The sequence below is a fragment of the Amphiprion ocellaris genome, chromosome 10, assembly GCF_022539595.1.
Source record: "Amphiprion ocellaris isolate individual 3 ecotype Okinawa chromosome 10, ASM2253959v1, whole genome shotgun sequence".
Lineage (NCBI taxonomy): Eukaryota > Metazoa > Chordata > Actinopteri > Pomacentridae > Amphiprion > Amphiprion ocellaris.
In genome coordinates, this window is record NC_072775.1 from 33,535,909 (window position 1) to 33,556,502 (window position 20,594).

Consider the following 20,594-nt stretch of genomic DNA (forward strand, 5'->3'; position numbering starts at 1 on the left):
GTGCAGCTTAATCTGATTTGCAAATTTTACGTATGAAATTTAATTTGAAACGAAATCTTTGATTCTTTGTTCCACGTTTTACGGAGATGAAAATGTTTCCTCATGTTTTTATTCTCTGTATCAATGAAATTTAACTCCAGCGAAGGAAACTCTAGGCTTTTTGTTGCTAAAAAACCTTAATGCTGGTTTGATGTGAGGCCACGCCCCATGTAGTAATAATACATTTAGAAAAAACAAAGGAATTATGATTTGAGATAATTTTTTTTTTTAACTTGTACAAAAATTACTTAGAACTTGCCCAAACAATGTCAAGCTAGCATGGAAAGACTTGAAAGTTCAACGAAATGATTCAAAAGTGGCACAAAATTACTCGAAACTTCTATAAAATGACTTGAACTTGTACAAAACAACTTGAAGCTTTAATAAAATGACCTAAAACTTCTATAAAGTGACTTCAAACCTGCCCAAACGATCTCAAATTAACACGAAATGACTCAAATCTTCTATAAAAGGACTTTAAACTTGTACAAAATGACTCGAAACTTGAATAAAATGACCTAAGACGTCTTTGAAATGGCTTGAACCTTTTATACAAAATGACTTGACACTTCTACAAAAGGACTTGAAACGTGTACAAAATGACTCGAAACTTCTATAAAATGACTTGAAACTTCAATGAAATAACTTGAACTTGCCCAACCAATCTCAAACTCATACAAAATGACTTGAAATTTCTAGAAAATGACTCAATACTGGCACAAAATTACTTGAAATGTCTTTAAAATGACCTAAAACTTCTTTATTACTTTAAACTTCTATCAAATTACTCGAAACTTCAATAAAATGAGTGATTTTTTAAATAAAGCTCCTAAAACATATAAATGTAATCATAAAGCAGCCAAAAACACAAATTAAATCATAAAAGTCACATCAAAGTGGAGCAAAGTTGAGCCTAATATTTGGTAAAAGTGCAGAATTTTGACTAATTTATCTGTTAAATTATATAGAAATGGTTTAATCTGTGATCTGATGGTTTTAATGTGTGATTTCGTTTGTTTATTTGATCTGAACAGATCTTGTTTAATTCTCCGTCTACTGAAAACCTGCTGCTGCAGAATAAACAGTTTAATTAATTTACAGTTTTCCACCTGGAGGGAACCAAAGTTTAATTATTCAGTGTTTTTAGGTGAGATAATGAAAGCTTTGATCGACTCTGAGGACGTTTTTATCTCCTCCATCAGCAGGATGTTGAGTTTTTGTAATAAAGATGAAGCCGATAGTCGTTTTTCATTCAGCGTCGGTTTGTTTACGTCTGAGAGTCGCTCTGTGATGTGGGTTTTATTTGATGAGGAGCAGATTCCCAGATGTCTTCTCTCCTCCTCGACTCTTCTGCTTTTCTTTTCTTTTTTTCCTCTTTAGCTGCTTTTAAATCCCAGAGATGAAAGTTTTAGCAGGTTCAGGTTCAGGTCCTCTGAGGGCCGTAAAACTGCAGAAATGAAATTTTTTATGAGCAGCTGAGAGAAAAATGGAAACAGATTTGGTGGATAAAAGGTGGAAACCAGAGACTTTAAATGTGCAGTTGACATTTATTGGAAATAAATGAAACAGATTTCAGGTTAAATTCATCTGCATTTCTAAAAACAGTAAAACGTTCTAAATAAAACAATGAACAGATGAAAACTCTAACAGGACAGTAAAGCTCTGAAATGTCTTTAAATGTCTTTATTTTAATTTATGCTGTTCGAGACATCTTTAGGACATTTTCAACCACTTTTTTAAATAGTTCATCTGACATTTTATTTTGTTTATGTTTTTTGGGACATTTTGCTAATAATTTTCTGGCAATTTTCTTTTTAGAGAGATTTTTGGACTCTTTAGCCATATTTTGTAAGGAGAGAATTTTTTAGCAATATTTTTGGTCATTAATTTTATTTTATTTTTTTATTTTTTAATTTTTAGACAAATTTTGTAGATTTTTTTTTACCAATATTTGCTTGGTTTCTTTTGAGAAAATTCTGCCATTTTATTCATATTTTTGGAGTATTTAGTTTTTTATTTAGTTTTTTTTTATTTATCTTTTTAGAGAGATTTTTAGGACATTTTATTCATATTTTGTCGATTTTTTTTTTTTTTAAACCAATATTTGCAGTGTACTTTTTGGTGGGGAATTTATATAATATTTTTTAGAACTTTTTATCAATAATTTTGTGTCATTAGAGCTTTGAAATGTCTTTAAATGTATTTTTAAAATTTGTTATTCATCCTTTTATGGACTTTAGGACATCTGATCAATAATTAAATTTTTTTTAAATTTTTTTTGTTTTTGAATGTTTTACTAATAATTTTCTGTCAAAAATCTTTTTAATTTTATTTATTTTTTATAGATTTTTTTCACTATGTGGTGTTTATTTGGGGCAATTTATGCTATTTTTTCAGAACTTTTTATCAATACTTTTTGGTCATTAAAGCTCTGATATGTCTTTAAATGTCTTAAAATTTATTCTTTCTTTCTTTGTTTATTTTTATTTTTCTGACATTTTGCTAATAATTTTCTGCCAATTGTTCTAAAGATTTTTGTTTATTGTCTTACCGAGATTTTTTAGGAAATGTTATCAATATTTTGTAGATTTTTTTACTAATATAAAAAGTATGTATATTGTGAATATTGTAAAATAATTTTGGTCTGTATTATTCAGGTATTTCATTCTATTTTTTTTATTTTTAGAACTTTTTATCAGTAAGTTTTTTTTTAATCATTTTATATATAATTATTAGAAATCCATTATTTTGTAGGTATTTTATTCATATCTTGGAAAGATGTTTAGGAAATAAATTATTGTTATTATAATTCCAAAATTTTCATTTCGTATTTTTATTTTGGGAGTTCTTGTAAACTGTTAAATTAATTTGCCTTCTGTTACAATAAATTAAGTAAATGATTAAAATTAAATAATGACATAAATCAATTAAAAATGTAATTACTTGTGAAGTGATTTGACAGCTACTTTAATATTTGATTAATCGGTTCGACTATTTTTTAAAAAATTTAATCTAAATTCTGTGATTTCGGCTCAAATATATTTTTTTTTTAGATTTTAGCTGGTACAATAATCAGCAGCGATTTGATGATCGATTAGTCAGTTTTAAATCATTTTTAAAACATTAACAATGTAAAATCTGTGACTGCAGCTTCTTAAATGTAAATATTTTCCTTCATGTTTCCCTGTTTTGGTTGTTAACTCTAAAATTAATTGGCAGCTACTTTTTAAATTGATTTATTTGATTTGAGTGATTTTTTTTAAAGGATAAAAGTACAAAATCTGTGATTTTGGGTTGTTAAATGAGAGTATTTTCAATTTCTTTCCTCCTCTCTGATGGTAAACTTAATATCTTTGGAACTTTTGTCATCTTTGGGACTCACTGATCGACATTTTCTGACATTTTAGAGACCAAACTATTGATTGATGGATCCAGAAAATAACTGATGAATTCATCAACAGTGTAAATCTTGACTTTTTAGTTCTAAAGTGAGTCTGTGTTGGGTTATGGTTGGTTTGTGGTGGTCCATTACAGCTGGTTGGTTCTTCTTCAGGGGTCCGTTAGTGACTTTGGGCCCCTCCAGAGGTTAATCCGTCCTGAACTCAGCACCTCTGGCCGGTTTAGTGGAAGTTTCCTCCCCAGCAGCTGCTGTTGTCGGAGGAGGAGTCGGTCGAGTCTTTGTCTTCAATAATGACGCCGCCGTTTGTTCCTGCTGAGGCGACACCTCTTCTTCTTCTTCTTTGGTGGTCCATTAAAGCAGCCGGAGGAGGAGGAGGTCTGATTAGATCACTGCTGCTCCACCTTAAGGGCTGTCTCTGGTTTTAAGGTGGATTCGTGGAGTTCAGAAAGTCTGCAGGTCTGAGTTCAGAGGAAAAAGGAGCAGATAATGTTAAACTCACTGTAGGTTCATTTTAACCCACTGTAAATTAATTTCTAAAGTCCTGCACCTCAGTGGAAACAGAACAAACATGACTGGAAGCTTAAAAACTCAGAAATGTCCATAAATCAAATAAAAACGGCCCAGAAAGCAACAAACACAAGACACAAATTGACAGAAATGAGACTTCTTACCAAACAGAGGCACAAAACCTACATTTTGGGTCGATAAAATAAAGTCAGCAAAAATCAAAAACAGTGAACAGAGGAGCAAGTTGTTGGAGATCCATTCAGCATGGAGAAACATCTTTCTACTGATGAGCAGAGTAGAGAGGAAAAGTCTGGAGGGGCAACATGGAAATAGTTAAATATCTGTAGTATGTGGAGACAAAACAACCAGAAAGAGACACAAACTGACACAACACAACCAAAAACGAGACAAAATGACAGAAAATGATAAAAGACGGACACAAATCGACCCAATTTCGACTTTTACTGTTGAATAAAACAGTTTTAGGTCATAAACTTAAATTTAATGCACATAATTTTTGACTTGTGGCATTTTTATGACTTAAATTGTGACTTTATTGAAGCATAACTTTATTTTAAGCTGTTACAGTGAATGAATGAATGAATGAATGAATGAATGAATGAATGAATGAATGACGGCCATAAAAACTAGAGCTGCCTCCAGCTTCCCTCCCTTCCTGCCTGACCTCCTCCTCAAACACTTAATTGGAAATCCCCCCACAAACACACACACATGATAAAACACACACATGATAAAACACACACATGATAAAACACACACACTGGACATTAAAGGTCTGAACTGTCTTTCAGCATCTTTTTTAAATTTATGACACTTGATTAATAATTTTCAAGCATTTTATAAATATTTTTCTGTCGTTATATTTATTTATTTTTTGACGTTTTCCGACCAGTTTTCTGTCAATTTTTGCACAGGTTTTTTCAAACATTTTTATTTATATTTTTTTAGATTTTGTAGATATTTTGCCAATATATGTAAGGTATTTTTTGAGCATTTTATTCTATTTTTAAAATGTTTATTTCATTTTTTTGGTCATGTAAAAAAATTTCAGACATTTTATTCAGTGTTTAATTTTTCAATTAATTTTAGGATATAATTTTTTGTTTTTTAAAATTATATTTTATTCATATTTTTAGATTTAGCGTTCTAGAATGTTTAGTTGTTTTTTAATTAAAAATTTTCCACCTATTTTATTTGTAACTTTCAGACACTGAATAGATTTTATTTTGGAGTTTTATTTACTATTTTTTGTTGCCATTTTACCAATGGTTCTAATGCTTTTTTTGTGTTAATAATTTCTCACATTTAATTTTTTTCAGATAATCTATAATTATTTTGCAGCATTTTATAGATATGAGGAATAGTTTTTACATTTGTGGGATTACAGGTATTTTTTGCCATTTCATAAATAACTCTCTTGACATTTTAGGGTTCTTTTTTCAGAAATCTTTCACACACTTTAACAAAAAAAAAGAAAGAGGTTCAGAGAGTAGTATTTTAGTATTTATTGGACGGATATTTAAAGAATATTTTATTACATTTTATTTGAATTTTAAAAACATTTTATTGACATTTTATTCTGTTTTTCGGGGTTATTTTAGTAATAATTTTTCAGTATTTTCTAGATTCTTTGTTTTTTCATAATTTTTTGGGATCATTTTAAGGACATTTTTGTCGTATTTTTCATTGTTTCTGTTCGAAGCTGCTCAACAACAAATAGTGAAGCAAAATGAACACACACACACACACTAATCTGCTCTCGTCCAATCAGAACGCTCGCTGCTCTGTTTATCAAACAGATGAAGGTGATACAGATTCTGCCTGCAGCTTTACATGCTCTTCAGCTTCATCCAGGCTTTTATTTTGAAACATTATTATAGAAATCTTGTGAAACTGGAAAGTTTCATAAACTTTGATGAATTTCTTTACATGTGAACAGTTCTGGAGGTTTTAGGTCAAATCTAACACCAGCTTTGACGTTCTGTTGGGCTTCTTACTATTTTCAGATGCTTTGCAGATTTTTTCAAACATTTTTATTTATATTCTTGGAGATATTTTTAGGATATTTTATTAATATTTTGTTGATATTTTATCAATATTTGTGAGATATTTTGGGGGGGCATTTCATACTTTTTTCAAACTCAATATGACAGCAAAGAAGTAAAAGGCAGCCTGATCAATACTGAAGGTTTTTCACACACTTTATAGAAAATGTTGAGAGTTTACTAATATTTTTGCAACTTTCATCTGAAACTGAAAATCAGACCGAACGGCTACGAAATCCAGAAAAGCGTTGTGATAAGAAGCAATAAGATAAGAAGCCAGATGAGCATTTCTGTTTCTGTCTGATAGCTGCAGGTTTGTTCATGTGTGGAAAACAAACAGCCTTTAGGGTTCTGTGCATTCCTGGCTATAGCAGCAGGTTGGACATTAACCGACACATTAATGTGTAACTGCAGCAAGAGGCAAAGATCAGACACACAAATATAGTCACTGGTTTCATGTTTTCTGCATTTTTATGTTCCATTATGCAAATAAACATTTGCGGAACATTATCTTTAAAAATCACCAAAATAATGCTGTTTATTGGAGCCAGAAGCTGTAAAAAAGAAGTAGAAACTGTGGATTTTTTACTTTCTAACAGTCCTTGAACTACTCATCTGTGACATTCTCTCCAAATTCTAAATGTAACCACATTATTCTGCGTGTCTCGATTAAAAATTAGCCAAAATAAGTTGTTTACGTGAACTTAATTCTGTACAAAACTAAAAAATTATCTGCTTCTCAACACAATAAAGAAGTCAGGTTTGACTCTTCTGTGACCAATGGTGAGGTGACAAAAATTTAGAGAGTTTTTAGGTTGAACTGCAGGCAGTGTTTCCACAGAGGAAAATGAAACAAGGCCTCAGAGGGTAAAAACGAGGCATCGGTGGGTAGAACCGAGGTATCGGTGGATAAAAACGAGGCATCGGTGGGTAAAAATGGGACCATAGTGGGTAGAAACGAGGCCTCGGTGGGTAAAAAGAAGACCATGGTGGGTAAAAATGAGGCATCGTTGGGTAGAAACGATCTCTCAGTGGGTAGAAACGAGGCCACTGTGGGTAGAAATGAGGTATCGGAGGGTAGAAACGAGTCACGTTTGACTCCCTCGGTGGGTAAAAACGAGACCACGATGGTTAAATTGAGAGGGTAGAAACGAGGCCTTGGTGGGTAATAATGAGGCATCTGTGATTAAATCAAGCTCTCAGTGGGTAGAAACGAGGCATCGGTGGGTAGAAATGAGGCCCTGGTGGGTATAAACTAGATTATGGAGGGTAAAATCGAGGCCCTGGTGGGTAGAAATGAGGATACGGAGGGTAAAATCGAGCTCTCAGTGCTTAGAAACGAGGCCTCGGTGGGTAGAAACGCCGCCCCGCTGCTACCTGCTGCCTGCAGATGAGCGTCCGGCTGCTCGGTCGTCCCACGTTTTAAAAAGTCAAAGCCTCCTTTGTTGGTTGGAGAAGAATGCGATGAGGTCATGGGAGGAAATTTAATTGGACGGCGCTGCGAGTCGAGGTGTCCTCAACTACTGCAGCCCCGAGGCCGACCCTGAGGATTCCAGGAATCCGCTCGCCGTCGTAAAAGCAGAGAGAAATCCTGCAGAAATGTCAGAATGACGCCTTCACTGCTGAGTCCTGGACAGGAAGTGGAGCTGCTTTTTCTAAACTGTTTGAAGGATTTCTGCAGCTGCATGTTGACACCCTGAAGGATGGCCGAGCTCATTATTTCCTCTTCGTCCTCCTCAAGGACGTCCTCCTCGTTAAAATCTGTCTCCTGTGTGGGACGACAAACATCTGCCGCCAGGGTTCCGACGTTTATCACCAAACAGCAGATTAACCCTCTGAACTCCAGCAGCTTCACAGCTTCACCCACTGTGGGCTTGTTTTAATTTTTATCACCTAACTGTTGGTCACAGATGAGTCGTTAATGGCTTCACGGATTCACTGATAAACTCAGAATTTTGAATTTTTTACAGAATCTAATTTGAGCGAATGTTTTTTTTTGACAAATTTTTAAATTAGACAAGTGGAGTAAAGTGATTAACTTTAAGGTGATTTATTTGCTGCTACAAATTATAATAAACTGAGACTTTAAATGGACCTCTAACATCTTAACACAATAATAATAATAATAATAATAATAATAATAATAATAATAATAATAATAATAATAATAATAATAACAATAACAACAACAACAATAATAATAATAATAATAATAAATAAATCAATAACAAATAAATATACAATAATAATAACAATCACGATAATAATAATGAATAAAAAATAATTAATAGCAGAATAAATATAATAATAATAATATTAATAAATAAATAACTTAATAAATATACTAATAATAATTGGAAACATAATAAATAAATATAATGTGATTATAATAAATTAATAAATAAATGTAACACAATAATAATAACAATAAAAATAATATTAATAAATTAAGTAATTAATGGCAGAGTGAATATAATATTAATAATAGTTAATACATAAATAACTTAAGAAATAACAAATAAATATGATAATAAATAAATAACTATAATATGATTATAATAAACAATATATAAAATAATAATAATAATAAAAATAAATAAATAAATAAATGACTTGGATTTTTTTGTATCAGTTGGAAACAAACTAACATTTTAACCGTAGATCGACATTTGAGGAAACTTAAATCCAGAGTTTAGAGTCTGAATCTGATCCTGTGAGACGTCGTCTGGTTTCCTGAGGTTTCATCAGACCTAAAAACGACCGACGCTCAGAAGCTGCTTCCAAAAATATCCAGAGTGACGCTGTGATCAACGCCGGCGTCTCTGTAAATTAGATTAAATCCAGCTGAAGGTGAAGCGCTGGACGTTCAGTTGAGCTCCGAGGTTCAGTCTGGACCTTATTTTATGTTTTACACACATTTGTCATTATTTGAAAGAAAATCTGGTAAAATTATATGCATGTTTTCTTATACAATTTTTCACTTTTTAGTAAAATTCTGAATAATATCTCATAAATTCAGAGAAACATTATTAATTTACATGTTGACTGCAAAAAATACATTAGCAAAAACTGTGAATAATGTACATCCGAACCTGTTGTTTTACATCATTTCACTGTAAATTTACATTGTTTATTTTACTGTATTCAAATGAGCAAAAATACTGTTATTTTACAGATATTTGCTCATATTTGAAAAGAAAAGTTATGTATTTTAAGAATTGAAAATAAATATTAAATATTAAGTAATTGTCTTCACCTTTCTTTCATCCATTTTATAAAATTCCAGCTAAAATCTAATAAAAACCATAAAACAAAATTGTAAATAATGTCCTTTTTTTTTTAACTAATTTTATTGTTTTCCAACATGTGACTGTAAAATTACAGTATTTTACTGAATTTAAATCAGCTTTAAATGTAATAATTTTACAGATACTTGCAGTCATTTTTATTAATATTCTAACATTTTTACCTTTGTTTTAATAATCTTTTTTAACAGATAGTTTTTTACAGTGCATCACTTTAAATTCACAGTGGTTCTGTTTCTGTTGACTTTATATTTCAGTGAATAATGAGTAAAATCGTCATGGTAACGCTGAAACAAACGACTTTCTTTGAGGAACGTCGGCTGTCCTTCGGAGGTCGTGTGACTCGGCAGGAAAATCCCCTCGTTTGTTTCTGCATCGACTCGTCATGTCTTCCATATCTGGGCAGGAAAAACTCCCAGCATGCCCCTCTCCTCCCCCACTCCCTCTCTTTGACATGAACTGTCTGCTGCTCGATCGCCCTCCTTCAGCGTCCGTCCGTCCGTCCGTCCAACAGAAACGCATTCCAGCCGTCCATTCCTCCTCAGAAAGCTCCTTCCTTCATGTCGGGGCTCGACTCGGGGCCCCTGAGGGCCCCTGAGGGGTTTGAGGGGGTCAGCGCCCCACAAAGGGCCGGGTTAGCGCCGCTTAAAGCTAGACCGGCTAATTGAGGATGTCGGCGATTCAGGAGGGTCTTAAATCCACTCAGCAAACAAAGAAGAACCTCCAGAGGTCAACTTCACTGGTTTTAATCCGGACTTCATTAAAGGAAACGTTCCTATGAATTATTTACCTGGTTTCTATTGTTGCAGATAAACAGGAGGTAAACACGTCTGGTATAATGTAGAGCCGCAAAAAATAACTGTTTTCGTCAACCACATTCTGTATGAATAAAAAAAATTCTGCGATTCTCGATGCAAACGGCAAACTAAGACCGACTCATCTGCGACCAACGGTCATAAGTTAAAGTTCAGAGTTTTCGGATTGAACTGCAGGCAGTGTTTCCACAGAGCAGAGAGGACAAGTTTGAGACATTTTTTAAAGCTTAAAGCAATATTGGGAAAATATAAAGTAATTTTAGACAAATCTGGAGTCATTTTGGATAAGTTTAAAGTAATGTAGGACACATTTAGAGTCATTTTGGATAGTTTTAAGGTAATTTTGGATACATTTAGAGTCATTTTGGACAAATTTAAAGTCATTTTTGGTGCATTAAAGTCATTTTAGACAAATTTAGAGTAATTTTGGATAAATTTAAAGCAATGTTGGACAAATTTGAAGTCATTTTGGACAAATATTTAGTAATTTTGGACAAATTTACAGTAATTTTGGACAAATTTATAATTGCTTTAGACAAATCTGGAATTATTTTGGACAAATTTTGAGTTATTTTGTTAAATTTCGATTAATCTCGGACAAACTTTTTGTCATTTTAGCTGCTTTTAAGTCACTTTGGACAAGTTGAAATTCATTTTGGACATTTTATGTCATTTTTCAAGAAAGAAGTTGAACTTTTTTCCCTGTCTGATTATAACTGTGTCATACTTACATACAGAAGATATTTCTGAGTTCTCTCTCCTTCTAGTCATGGTTGTGTTCCATTGAGGACTTTATATCGCAGTGAAAATGAACCCACAGTGAGTAAAAATGAAACCGGATAAAAACTAACCCAGAAACTGCTCAGAGGGTTTGAATGTTATGCACCAAGAAGTTCTAATAAAGTCATTTTTCTGAGAAGATTTGTTAAGATGTTGAGTTTATTACCCAGAAAACCAACAAATATTCACATTTAAAGCTCATTTTTGCCCTGAAGAAGGTTTTAATCTTTCTAGCTGGATGAGCGGCTGGTTTGTGGTCAGATTTCTGTTTCTCAGGATGGTTCTGGAGCCTCTGAGGAGTCCGCAGGGTGTTTTTGTTCCTTCGTCATGTAAATACAGCGTCACAGCGTCGCCTTTGTTTGCTGCCTCGACTGTAAGATTCTTTCTCTGGTCAATACTCCGATTGTTCTGAAGAAGAGACAGAATTCCTGCTGCGGAGTCAAAGAGACGCTTCTCAAACGTATAAAAGGCTTATTTTATTCCGTGTTCTCATCCCGGTTATTATTCTACACGTCTCGTTAAAAAAAAAAAAAAATCACCGGAAAGAAATTGTTTCCTCAAACAAAATTCTATAAAAAACACAAAATTCTACGTTTTTTGTTGCATCGTTGAAGCCATGAACGACTCGGCTACGACCAACGAGACAAAAATTAAAAATAAATAATGAATGAAATGCAGCTTTTTAATTTTTATTCTGACTCGTGGCATCAAAGCGGCTCAATAGAAAAACTAAATTAAACTTTTGAAACAGTTTTTTTGGATTAATTTACTCATATTTTACAGATTTTCCCAGTATTTCTTTAATTAGTGTTAATAAGTAGTGAAATTACAGAAAAAAAACAATAATTTACATGTTTAAAACATCAACATAGAATCCAGAAATATAATAATAGTAATTTTTTCTTTTACAACTGACTGTAAAATTACACTTTTTTAAAACCGTATTTACATTAATGATAATATTGTTGTTTTGTAGATATTTGCTGTTATTTAAAAGACAGTTATGTAAAATATTTATTATTTTTCAAACGGCAATTTTACAGATTTTCCACATTTTGTTAAATTACAGATAAGTAGTAAAATCACAGAAAAAAAACAATACTTTACATGTTTGAAACAAAGCTGTTTTGATAATAGTAATTTATTGTTTTACAACTTACCATAAATAATTTTTTTTAAAAAAATAAACCTGTATTTGCATCAGGAATAATATTGTTTTTACCGATATCTGCTTTTATTATATATATTTTAAATTACATAAAATTGTAATTTTTAAAAAAAGTTATTTCACAGATTTTCCTGTTTTGTTAAATTACAGATAATATCTCATAAAATGTACAGAAAAAAAAATTAATTTACACTTTAAAAACCGAACCACAATTTGTTCTTTTACAACATTTGGCCATACAATTTTCCTGTTTTTTTTTTACAGGATTTAAATGAGCAACAACATTGTTTTTTTTTTTACAGATATTTGCATTTATAAAAAAGAACAATTTGATATTTTAAGGATTCAAAAATGGTAAATATTTTTTCAAAACTGCTCATTTACAATTTTTTTCACAATTTTATAAAATTTAATCTATCTACTATAAGAAAAAAGTATTCATTTCTATGTTAACTGTCAAAACAAACTGTAAAAATCCACATCAATTATCTGTATTTTTACAAACGTAATTTGTTCTTTTGCAACATTTGGCCGTAAAATTCTGCATTTTTTTTTTTTACACAGGATTTAAATGAGCAGCATTGTTGTTATTTTACTGATATTTGCCGTTATAAAAAAATAGGTATTTTAAGGATTGAAAAATAGTGAATATTTTTTAAAAACCTTAATTTACATTTTTCCCCCCCAGTTTTGGTAAATTTATTGTTTCTGGTTAAAAAAAAAAAAAAAAAAAAAAAAAAAACCCAAAGGAATAAATTACATGTTAACTATCAAAACAAACTGTAAAAAAAACTTCAATAAAAATCTTTTTAAAAAATATTTAAATGAGCAACATTAATGTGATTTTTACAGATACTTGCAGCTATTTAAAAGACAAAAATAAGGTATATATATTAAGGAGTTAAAAATGGTGAATATTTTAAAAAAAAATTTCTCCAATTTTGTTGAATTAGTTGTTATTTAGTAAAAATCTTTTATTAATTTATATGTTATCTGTTAAAACAAACTGCAAAAAATCTTTTTCTCGACTGTAAAATTTTCCTGTTTTTTACGCAATATTAAAATGAGCAATGTTATTCTTTTACAGATAACTGCTTTTATTTAAAAGAAAAGAATATGTAGATTAAAGATTGAAAAATGGTCAATAATTGTTTAAAAACCGTTAATTTACATTTTTCCTCCAGTTTAGTTAAATTTCAGTTATTATCTAGTAAATAAGTTGTGTTGAATATATTTTTATGTTTCCTGCTGCAAAGACAAACAGACGCCTGTCAAACGTCTAAATGTTTTATTTTAGTTTTTGTTTCTCCAGCTGGACTCGCTGCTTCTTTGTCTTTGTGACGACAGACGCTTTTGTCTCGTCTGTCAGGATGTGGAGGCAGTTTTTTAATCATTTTTTATTTAAAGAGACGTCGGAGTGTTTTCCTGTTTCCCTTTGATGTGACGCCAGAGAGGCTCCTCTGGGAGGCTTTTACTTTGAAAGGATGCTTCAGATCCCACATTTGAATAACCGTCGTCTCTTGAAGCTCCTTTTTTTTAAATCTCTGGAGCTCTTCAGATTCTCTAAAAACACTTGAAGCTCTCAGAAAGTGTCCAGTAATATGAGGAGAACTGTGGCGGTAAAAATGACGGAGAGTTTCCTTTTCATATTTCAGCTGTTAAAGCTCCAACTTTGATCTCTGGGAGCCACAAAAACACGATCTGACTCACAAGTGGCTTCTTCTGGGGTTTCCTGCTTCAACCTCCCAACTAAAAACATTCCGGGAGGTTAGAAAAGTGTTTTATGTTCAAAAAATCAACACAATTAAAACCTTTTTCACAAAGAGAAACTATAAAAACATCACAAATCGTCTTCAAATTGTGATATTTCATCAAAGTTGCTTCCCTCTACATTTCTCATTTTAAAAAATTAACAAAAAATAACCAGTTTGCTCTAATTGGATTCTGTTAAAAACAAAAAATTCTGCTCTTTCCTGCGCAACCGTGAAGCTTTTAGTGACTCAGCAGAGATGAACGGTCAAAGCAAAAATTCAGAGTTTCATGGTTTAACTGGTCTGTTCTAGGTCAGTAAATGGAGCCCAGTGCATCATGGGAAGTCAAGCTTCTGTCGCCGAGGTCAACAAATTCAAAAAAATTAATATTTAAAGGTGAATTATGAACTAAATAAAAGTAGAGACAAATTTAAACCAGTTTTTACGTTTGAGTGTTGGATCCGGCAGCTGTTTTATTATTATATTGAAACTACAGATATTTAAAGGATCGTTCAGGGTTTTGAAATTTTTGAGTCGTTTAGGGAAAATATTTGTGATTCTGGTTCATTTTTTAACCCCTTTGGACGACTTCAGATTAATTTTTGAAAGGTTTTCAGTTGTTTTTAACAGCTAGTTGCCATTTTGGTTTGTTTTTGGGTCATTTTGGACACGTTCCTGTCATTTTGGTGAGTTAGTGAGTATTTTTTGGACACTGCGTTTGTCATTTTGGATAGATTTTTGCTTTTTTGGTGAAATTTTGATTCACTTTAGAAACACTAGCTTTCGTTTTTCACACGTTTTTATTCGTTTTGAAGAAATTTTTGTAATTTTGGTCAAATTTTGAACAAACTATCAGTCATTTTGGACAGGTTTTGTCTTTTTTTATGTCATTCCTGTTCATGTTTGAGTCATTTTAGTTGGATTTAGAATCAACAGGTTGTTTTTATTTTGGACATTGAGTCATTTTGGGCAAGTTTTTGTCATTTTGGTTAATTTGTGGGTAATTTTGGAAAATGAGTTAGTCATTTAAGACAAGTATTGTGTCGTTTTTAACAGATAGTTGCCATTTAGGTTAGTTGTTGAGTCATATTGAGACAAGTTTCTCTCATTTTGGTCAATTTTTGAGTCATCTTGGACAGGTTTTTGTCATTTTGCTGAAATTTTGATTCTCTCTGGACAAGTTCATAGCCACCTTTGACAGGTTTTGAGTCGTTTTTAACGGCTGGTTCCATTTTGGGTCATTTTGCTCAATTTTTGAGTAATTTCGAACAAGCAATCAGCCATCTTTGACAGGTTTTTGTCTTTTTGGTCATTTTGGTTGGTTTTAGTCATTTTAGTTGGATTTAGAGTCAACAGGTTGTTTTTTATTTTGGACACTGAGTTGTTTAGGTCAACTTTAGAGCGAATTTTGAGTCATTTAGAGCAGGTTTTTGTCATTTTGGTTAATTTGTGAGGAACTTTGGACAACGAGTGAGTCATTTTTAACAGGTTTTGAGTCATTTTTAACAGGTTTTGAGTCATTTTTAACAGCATGTTGTCATTTGTTTTTTGTATTGTTTAGTTTTTTGGCCACCATGTTGGTTGTTTTGGACAGATTTTTGTAATTTCACAGAATTTTCCTTCGTTTTGGAAAAGTTTCCTTTAATTTTTGACAGGTTTTGAGTCATTTTGGACAAATTTTGTCATTTTGGTTTAAAATTTGAGACATTTTCAACACATTTTTAGTAACTGAATTAAAAATTTGGTTATTTTGGTTGGTTTTAGAGTCAACAGGTTGTTTTTATTTTGGACACAGTCATTTTGGACAAATTTTGAACAGTTTTTTTTTGGTAATTTTGGACACATTCAGGCTAATTTTAAGATATTTTTGACAAGTCTTGAGTGTTACAACTGTTTAGTCTTTAAATCCACATTAGCATCACGACTGTATATTATACCCGTTTTGGTGAACGGAGGTTTGATGTAAGCGGTTTTAATTCCCGTCTCTGAGCTGCAGCTCCTCGTTAACCTCGACCCTCCAGGAGGAAGTCGTCTGTTTGCCGTGGCTTCATTGTTTCCTGTAATAAACTGCGGCCTTTTGTGGCCGGCTCCTATCAGCTGCTTCACCTTTATTTGCCGGCGGGGCCCCTGAGCCGAGGCCCCTGTCAGCACTCTGTTTACAGAGCGGATTCTTTGGCTGAGCAAACAGCCTCGGCGTGACGGCGTTCCTGCAGCCCTCCGACACTCGGCCTGCTCAGACTCGCCGCCGACGTGTTCGGACCGAGTGCCGAGTTGAAGGAGCCGACATTCCTGCTGGGATGTTCCCAGATCAGCAGAGATCCTCATCAGGAGACCTTCATCTCCTGAGGACGGCAACAGCAGTTTAACCCTCCTGTTGTCCTCATTTACGGGCATCAAAAATATAGTTTCTTTGTCTGAAAAAAATCCAAAAATTCAGCAAAAAAATCCCCAAATTTCTGAAAATTTGCAAAACCTTCAGGAAGAAAATTCCAATAATTCCTTAAAAGATTCCCTTAAAAAATGTATTTTCAGAAAATCCCCCAAATTTGGCAAGAAAATTCTTGTAAATATTTTTAAAAAGCGAGTAAAAATCGTCCAAAAAATCCTAAAAAAATCTAAAGTGATTCCATATATATCATTAAAACTTCTAATATTTTCTTTAAGAACAATAACAAAAAAATCAACCAAAATCCAGTGAAATTCGCTGGATTTTGGTTGATTTTTTTGTGAATGTTCTTAAGAAACATTTTTAACATTTCTTTTTTTCCACCCAAAAATGTTCAGAAATTTCCCAAAAATGTTGAAAATGTGGACATCAGAAATTTGACTGTGAAAATATATATTTTTTCCCACATTTTCAAACTTTAAAACGGGTCAATTTTGACCCGCAGGACGACACGAGGGTTAAAAAGCATCCAATCTGATGCTTTTATTTTGAAATCACCCCGAATGATGATTCAAGGAATAAAAACTGATTTAGTTAAAGGTCTAAAAGGACATTTAAAGACTTTCTGATGTGGTGAAACTTCAACTAAAACGTCTGAAATAAGACGCTTTAATGTCGAATTTACTTAATCTGAAGTCATTTTAGACGAGTTCTGCATAATCTATGACACGTTTTAAGACATTCTGGACAATTTCAATGGTTTTATAGAAGTTTTAAGTGTCTTCTGATGGATTTCAAGTCATTTTATACTAGTGCAAGACGCTTTGGACATGTTTCAAGTTGTTTTCTACAAGTTTTGAAATGTTTGTTTCAAGTCCTTTTGTAACAGTTTTGAGTCATTTTCTAGAAGTTTCAAGTCATTTTGGATGTGTTTCAAGTTGTTCTATACACATTTTGAATTGTTTACACAAATTTCAAGTCCTTTTCTAGAAGTTTCAAATAGTTCTAAATGGTTTCCCATGAGTTTCAAGTCCTTTTGTACCAGTTTTAAATCAATTTCTAGAAGTTTCAAATCATTTTAAAGAAGTTTCAAGACATTTTGGCCACATTTCAAGTTGTTTTGTACAAGCTTTGAATTGTTTTTACAAGTTTCAAGTTATTTTGTACAATATTCAAATGATTTTATACATGTTTCAGGTCTTTTTGTACAAGCTTGGAGTAATTTGGTACGAGTTGTAAGTCCTTTTGTAGAGGTTTCAAGTCGTTTTAAGTGGTTTTGATGAGTTTCAAGTCCTGTGGTACAAGTTTTGAGTAAATTTTTAGAAGTTTGAAGTCATTTTATAGACGTTTCGGAAATGTTTCAAGTGGTTCTATACAGGTTTTTAACTGTTTGTCCAAGTTTCAAGTCATTATGTACAAGTTTGAAGTCATTTTTGACAAATATGAAGGTGTTTTGGACAAGTTTCAAGTCATTTTGTAGAATATTTTGTGCTGGTTTCATGTCCTTTATAAACGTTTTGCTTAACATAAATCCTTCTACAGACACATGAATCAAACTAAATGAAATCCTGTGGTCTCTGCAGGTAAAACCTTCGACATCACCTACGTCCGGCTCAAGTTCCACACCAGCCGGCCGGAGAGCTTCGCCATCTACAAGCGCAGCAGCGAGGGCGCCCCCTGGGTCCCCTACCAGTACTACAGCGGCTCCTGTGAGAAAACCTACCAGAAGGCGAGCCGCGGCTTCATCCGGACCGGCGAGGACGAGCAGCAGGCGCTCTGCACCGACGACTTCAGCGACATCTCGCCGCTCACCGGAGGAAACGTGGCGTTTTCCACCCTGGAGGGCCGACCGAGCGCCTACAACTTCGACCACAGCCCCGTCCTGCAGGTGAGGAGACACCTTTACCACACCTGTATCACACTTTAATCACACCTGGAGCCACTTTAACCACTAAAACACAGCCGGGGTTCAGCAGGGTGAGGCTGGAGGACGTTTGGTTACAGTTTGTCAGTTTTTAGTCGTTCTAGTAGATTTTGTGATGCAAATGAGCTGATGACTGAGGAGAAAACTTAAAAAGACTTCATCTCGTGTCTTTTTGCTGTTTTTAAATATTTATTACAATCCATTAGAATCAGGTCCATGAATTAATTAGAATCCAGTTATGTTAATTTTGTGTCTCTTTTCTATTAGTTTGTGTTTGGATTAAATTAGAATCCATTTGGATCTAAAAGGTGATTTTTAACTCTTATCATCGACTCAACACGTGTTCAGTTTGCGTCTCTTTAAATTGGTTTTGCGTCTTTTTGTCGCTGTTTTATTTGTCTTTGTGGTTCTTTTGTCTTTATTCTGTCGGGTTTTTTAATTATTCATATTGTTTTGGTTCATTTTCCATCTTTTTGCCATTTTTCATCTATTTCTTATCTCTTTGTGAACCTTTGTCGCTTTTTTGTGGTTCTTTGTGTTTGTTTTTGTTCATTTCCGTGTGTTTGTGGTTCTTTTGTGTCTTTTGTTGTTGTTTCTAAACTATTTATGATTGTGTTCGTTTTGTGTCTCATCCAGTCAGTTTTAGTCTCTTTTTGGTCACTTTGTGTGTCTTTGTGTTCAGTTTGGACCTCGTTTTTATTGGTTTGAGTCTCTTTGTGGTTGTTTTGCGTCTCTTTTCGCAGCAGTTTTGCATCTAGTCGTTGTTTGTGTTTGCACTGAATTACAATCCATTGTGTCTCAGTTGTCAGTTTTTACCTCTGTCTGGTCACTTTGTGTGTCTTTGTCACTGTTTTGCGGCTCCTGGTGTTAGTTTGGAGTCACTTTCTGGTCTTTTTGTGTCTTTTTCTTGTTGTTTTGTCTCTGTGTTCATTTTGCTTCACTTTTAGTCAATTTTTTGTCTATTTTGTTCTTTGTCTTTTAAATAAATTTACATGTTAATCTTAAAAACAAAACAAAACAAAACCAAAACTGTAAATAACGCTCATATAAATTATCTGTATCTTGATAAATGGTCATTTGTTCCTTTACAGCATTTAAGTATAAAATTACACAATTTTTCAACTGTATTTAAATGAGGTTGTGTTACAGATAATCATAATTATTAAAAATTATGTAAAATGGTTAAAAAAAAAAGTAATTTTGTTGTTACTTTTTTTGGTTGTACGTTTATTTTATTTTTTTTTAAACATATTTTCAATATTTTGTTAAATTCTGAGTAATATCCTAGAAAATCACAGTAGATTCTAAAAATGAATAAATATATGAATCAGACCAAAACTGAAAATATTGTTTGTATTGATGGTATATATATATATATATATATATATATATATATATATATATATATATATATATATATATATATATATATATATATATATATATATATATATATATTCTCACAATTTTGTTAAATTCTGATTTAAAAACAAAACTTTATGGAACTAAATACAACTTAGTAAAACTTAATAAAACGGCCAAAATTCTCAGTATTTTCTTTATTTTTAGAAATAGTTTTTTTTCTTTTACACTGTGTGACTATAAAGTTTCACTGTTTTACTGAATTTAAATCAGCTGAAAATGGAATTGTTTTACAGATATTTGTTGTTATTTTAATAATGTTTGCAGGTTTTTATTGCCCCATTATTCTGCTGATATTTAACTTATTATTTTTCTGGTTACTTTGCTGCCGGATTATTTCCAGAATTCTTTTTTTTAGATGCTGTTCTTCGTCTTTGTTCTGTTTCTGTGGAGTTGCAGGATTTTAAATGATCCTCAGTGAGTAGAAACAGTGAATAAATGTTCTGTATCAGTCGACTGTCAGACTCCACTTTTCCTGCTGCCAGATGTTGGGCGGTTGCTAGGCGACGCCCCTGGGTTGAGCGGTTGCTAGGCGACGCCCCCGTGTTTCCCAGCAGGTTTGGCTCGGAGCCGCCGGCAGCTGCAGAAGTTTTCCTCCAGAACAAACTGAGGCAGAAATCTGCAGAAAAAACAAAATGATGTTTTTGCTTCTGCACGTTTCCCCACAATCAGAAAAAAAACTGATCGGTTTAGATGAAAAACAGCCGAGAAAATAATCAGAGTTTAAACACAAACTGGACAAATGTTTATTATTTTTATTTCTTTGGGTTTTTGGCTCGAATTTTAGAGAAAAATTCAGTTTATTTTGTTCCTGATTGAACTTCAGGATAAATATTAGTTTAAAATATTAATTATTATTTTTTTTTTGTTGTTGTTTTGAAACTATTTTTGTCTACATATGTTAATTTTTGCTTCCGTTTTTGTCAGCTTCAGTCTCTTTTTTGGTCATTTTTTGTGTCTTTGTGTACAGTTTGTATCTTGTTTGAGTCTCTTTCTGTTAATTTAATTTTTTCGTCATTTTGTGTGTTTTT

At 32.5% G+C, this 20,594-nt stretch overlaps 1 protein-coding gene across 1 annotated transcript in view; it reads left to right on the forward strand.

Annotated features, from left to right (window-relative positions):
• The window catches only part of lamc1 (laminin, gamma 1), a 91,445-nt gene that overhangs the window by 24,712 nt on the left and 46,139 nt on the right, over nucleotides 1–20,594 (forward strand). Inside the window, exon 2 of the mRNA XM_023293278.3 lies at nucleotides 17,801–18,105. Within this exon, the coding sequence (XP_023149046.1) occupies nucleotides 17,801–18,105 (305 nt within the window). The remainder of the gene's footprint in view (nucleotides 1–17,800; nucleotides 18,106–20,594) is intronic.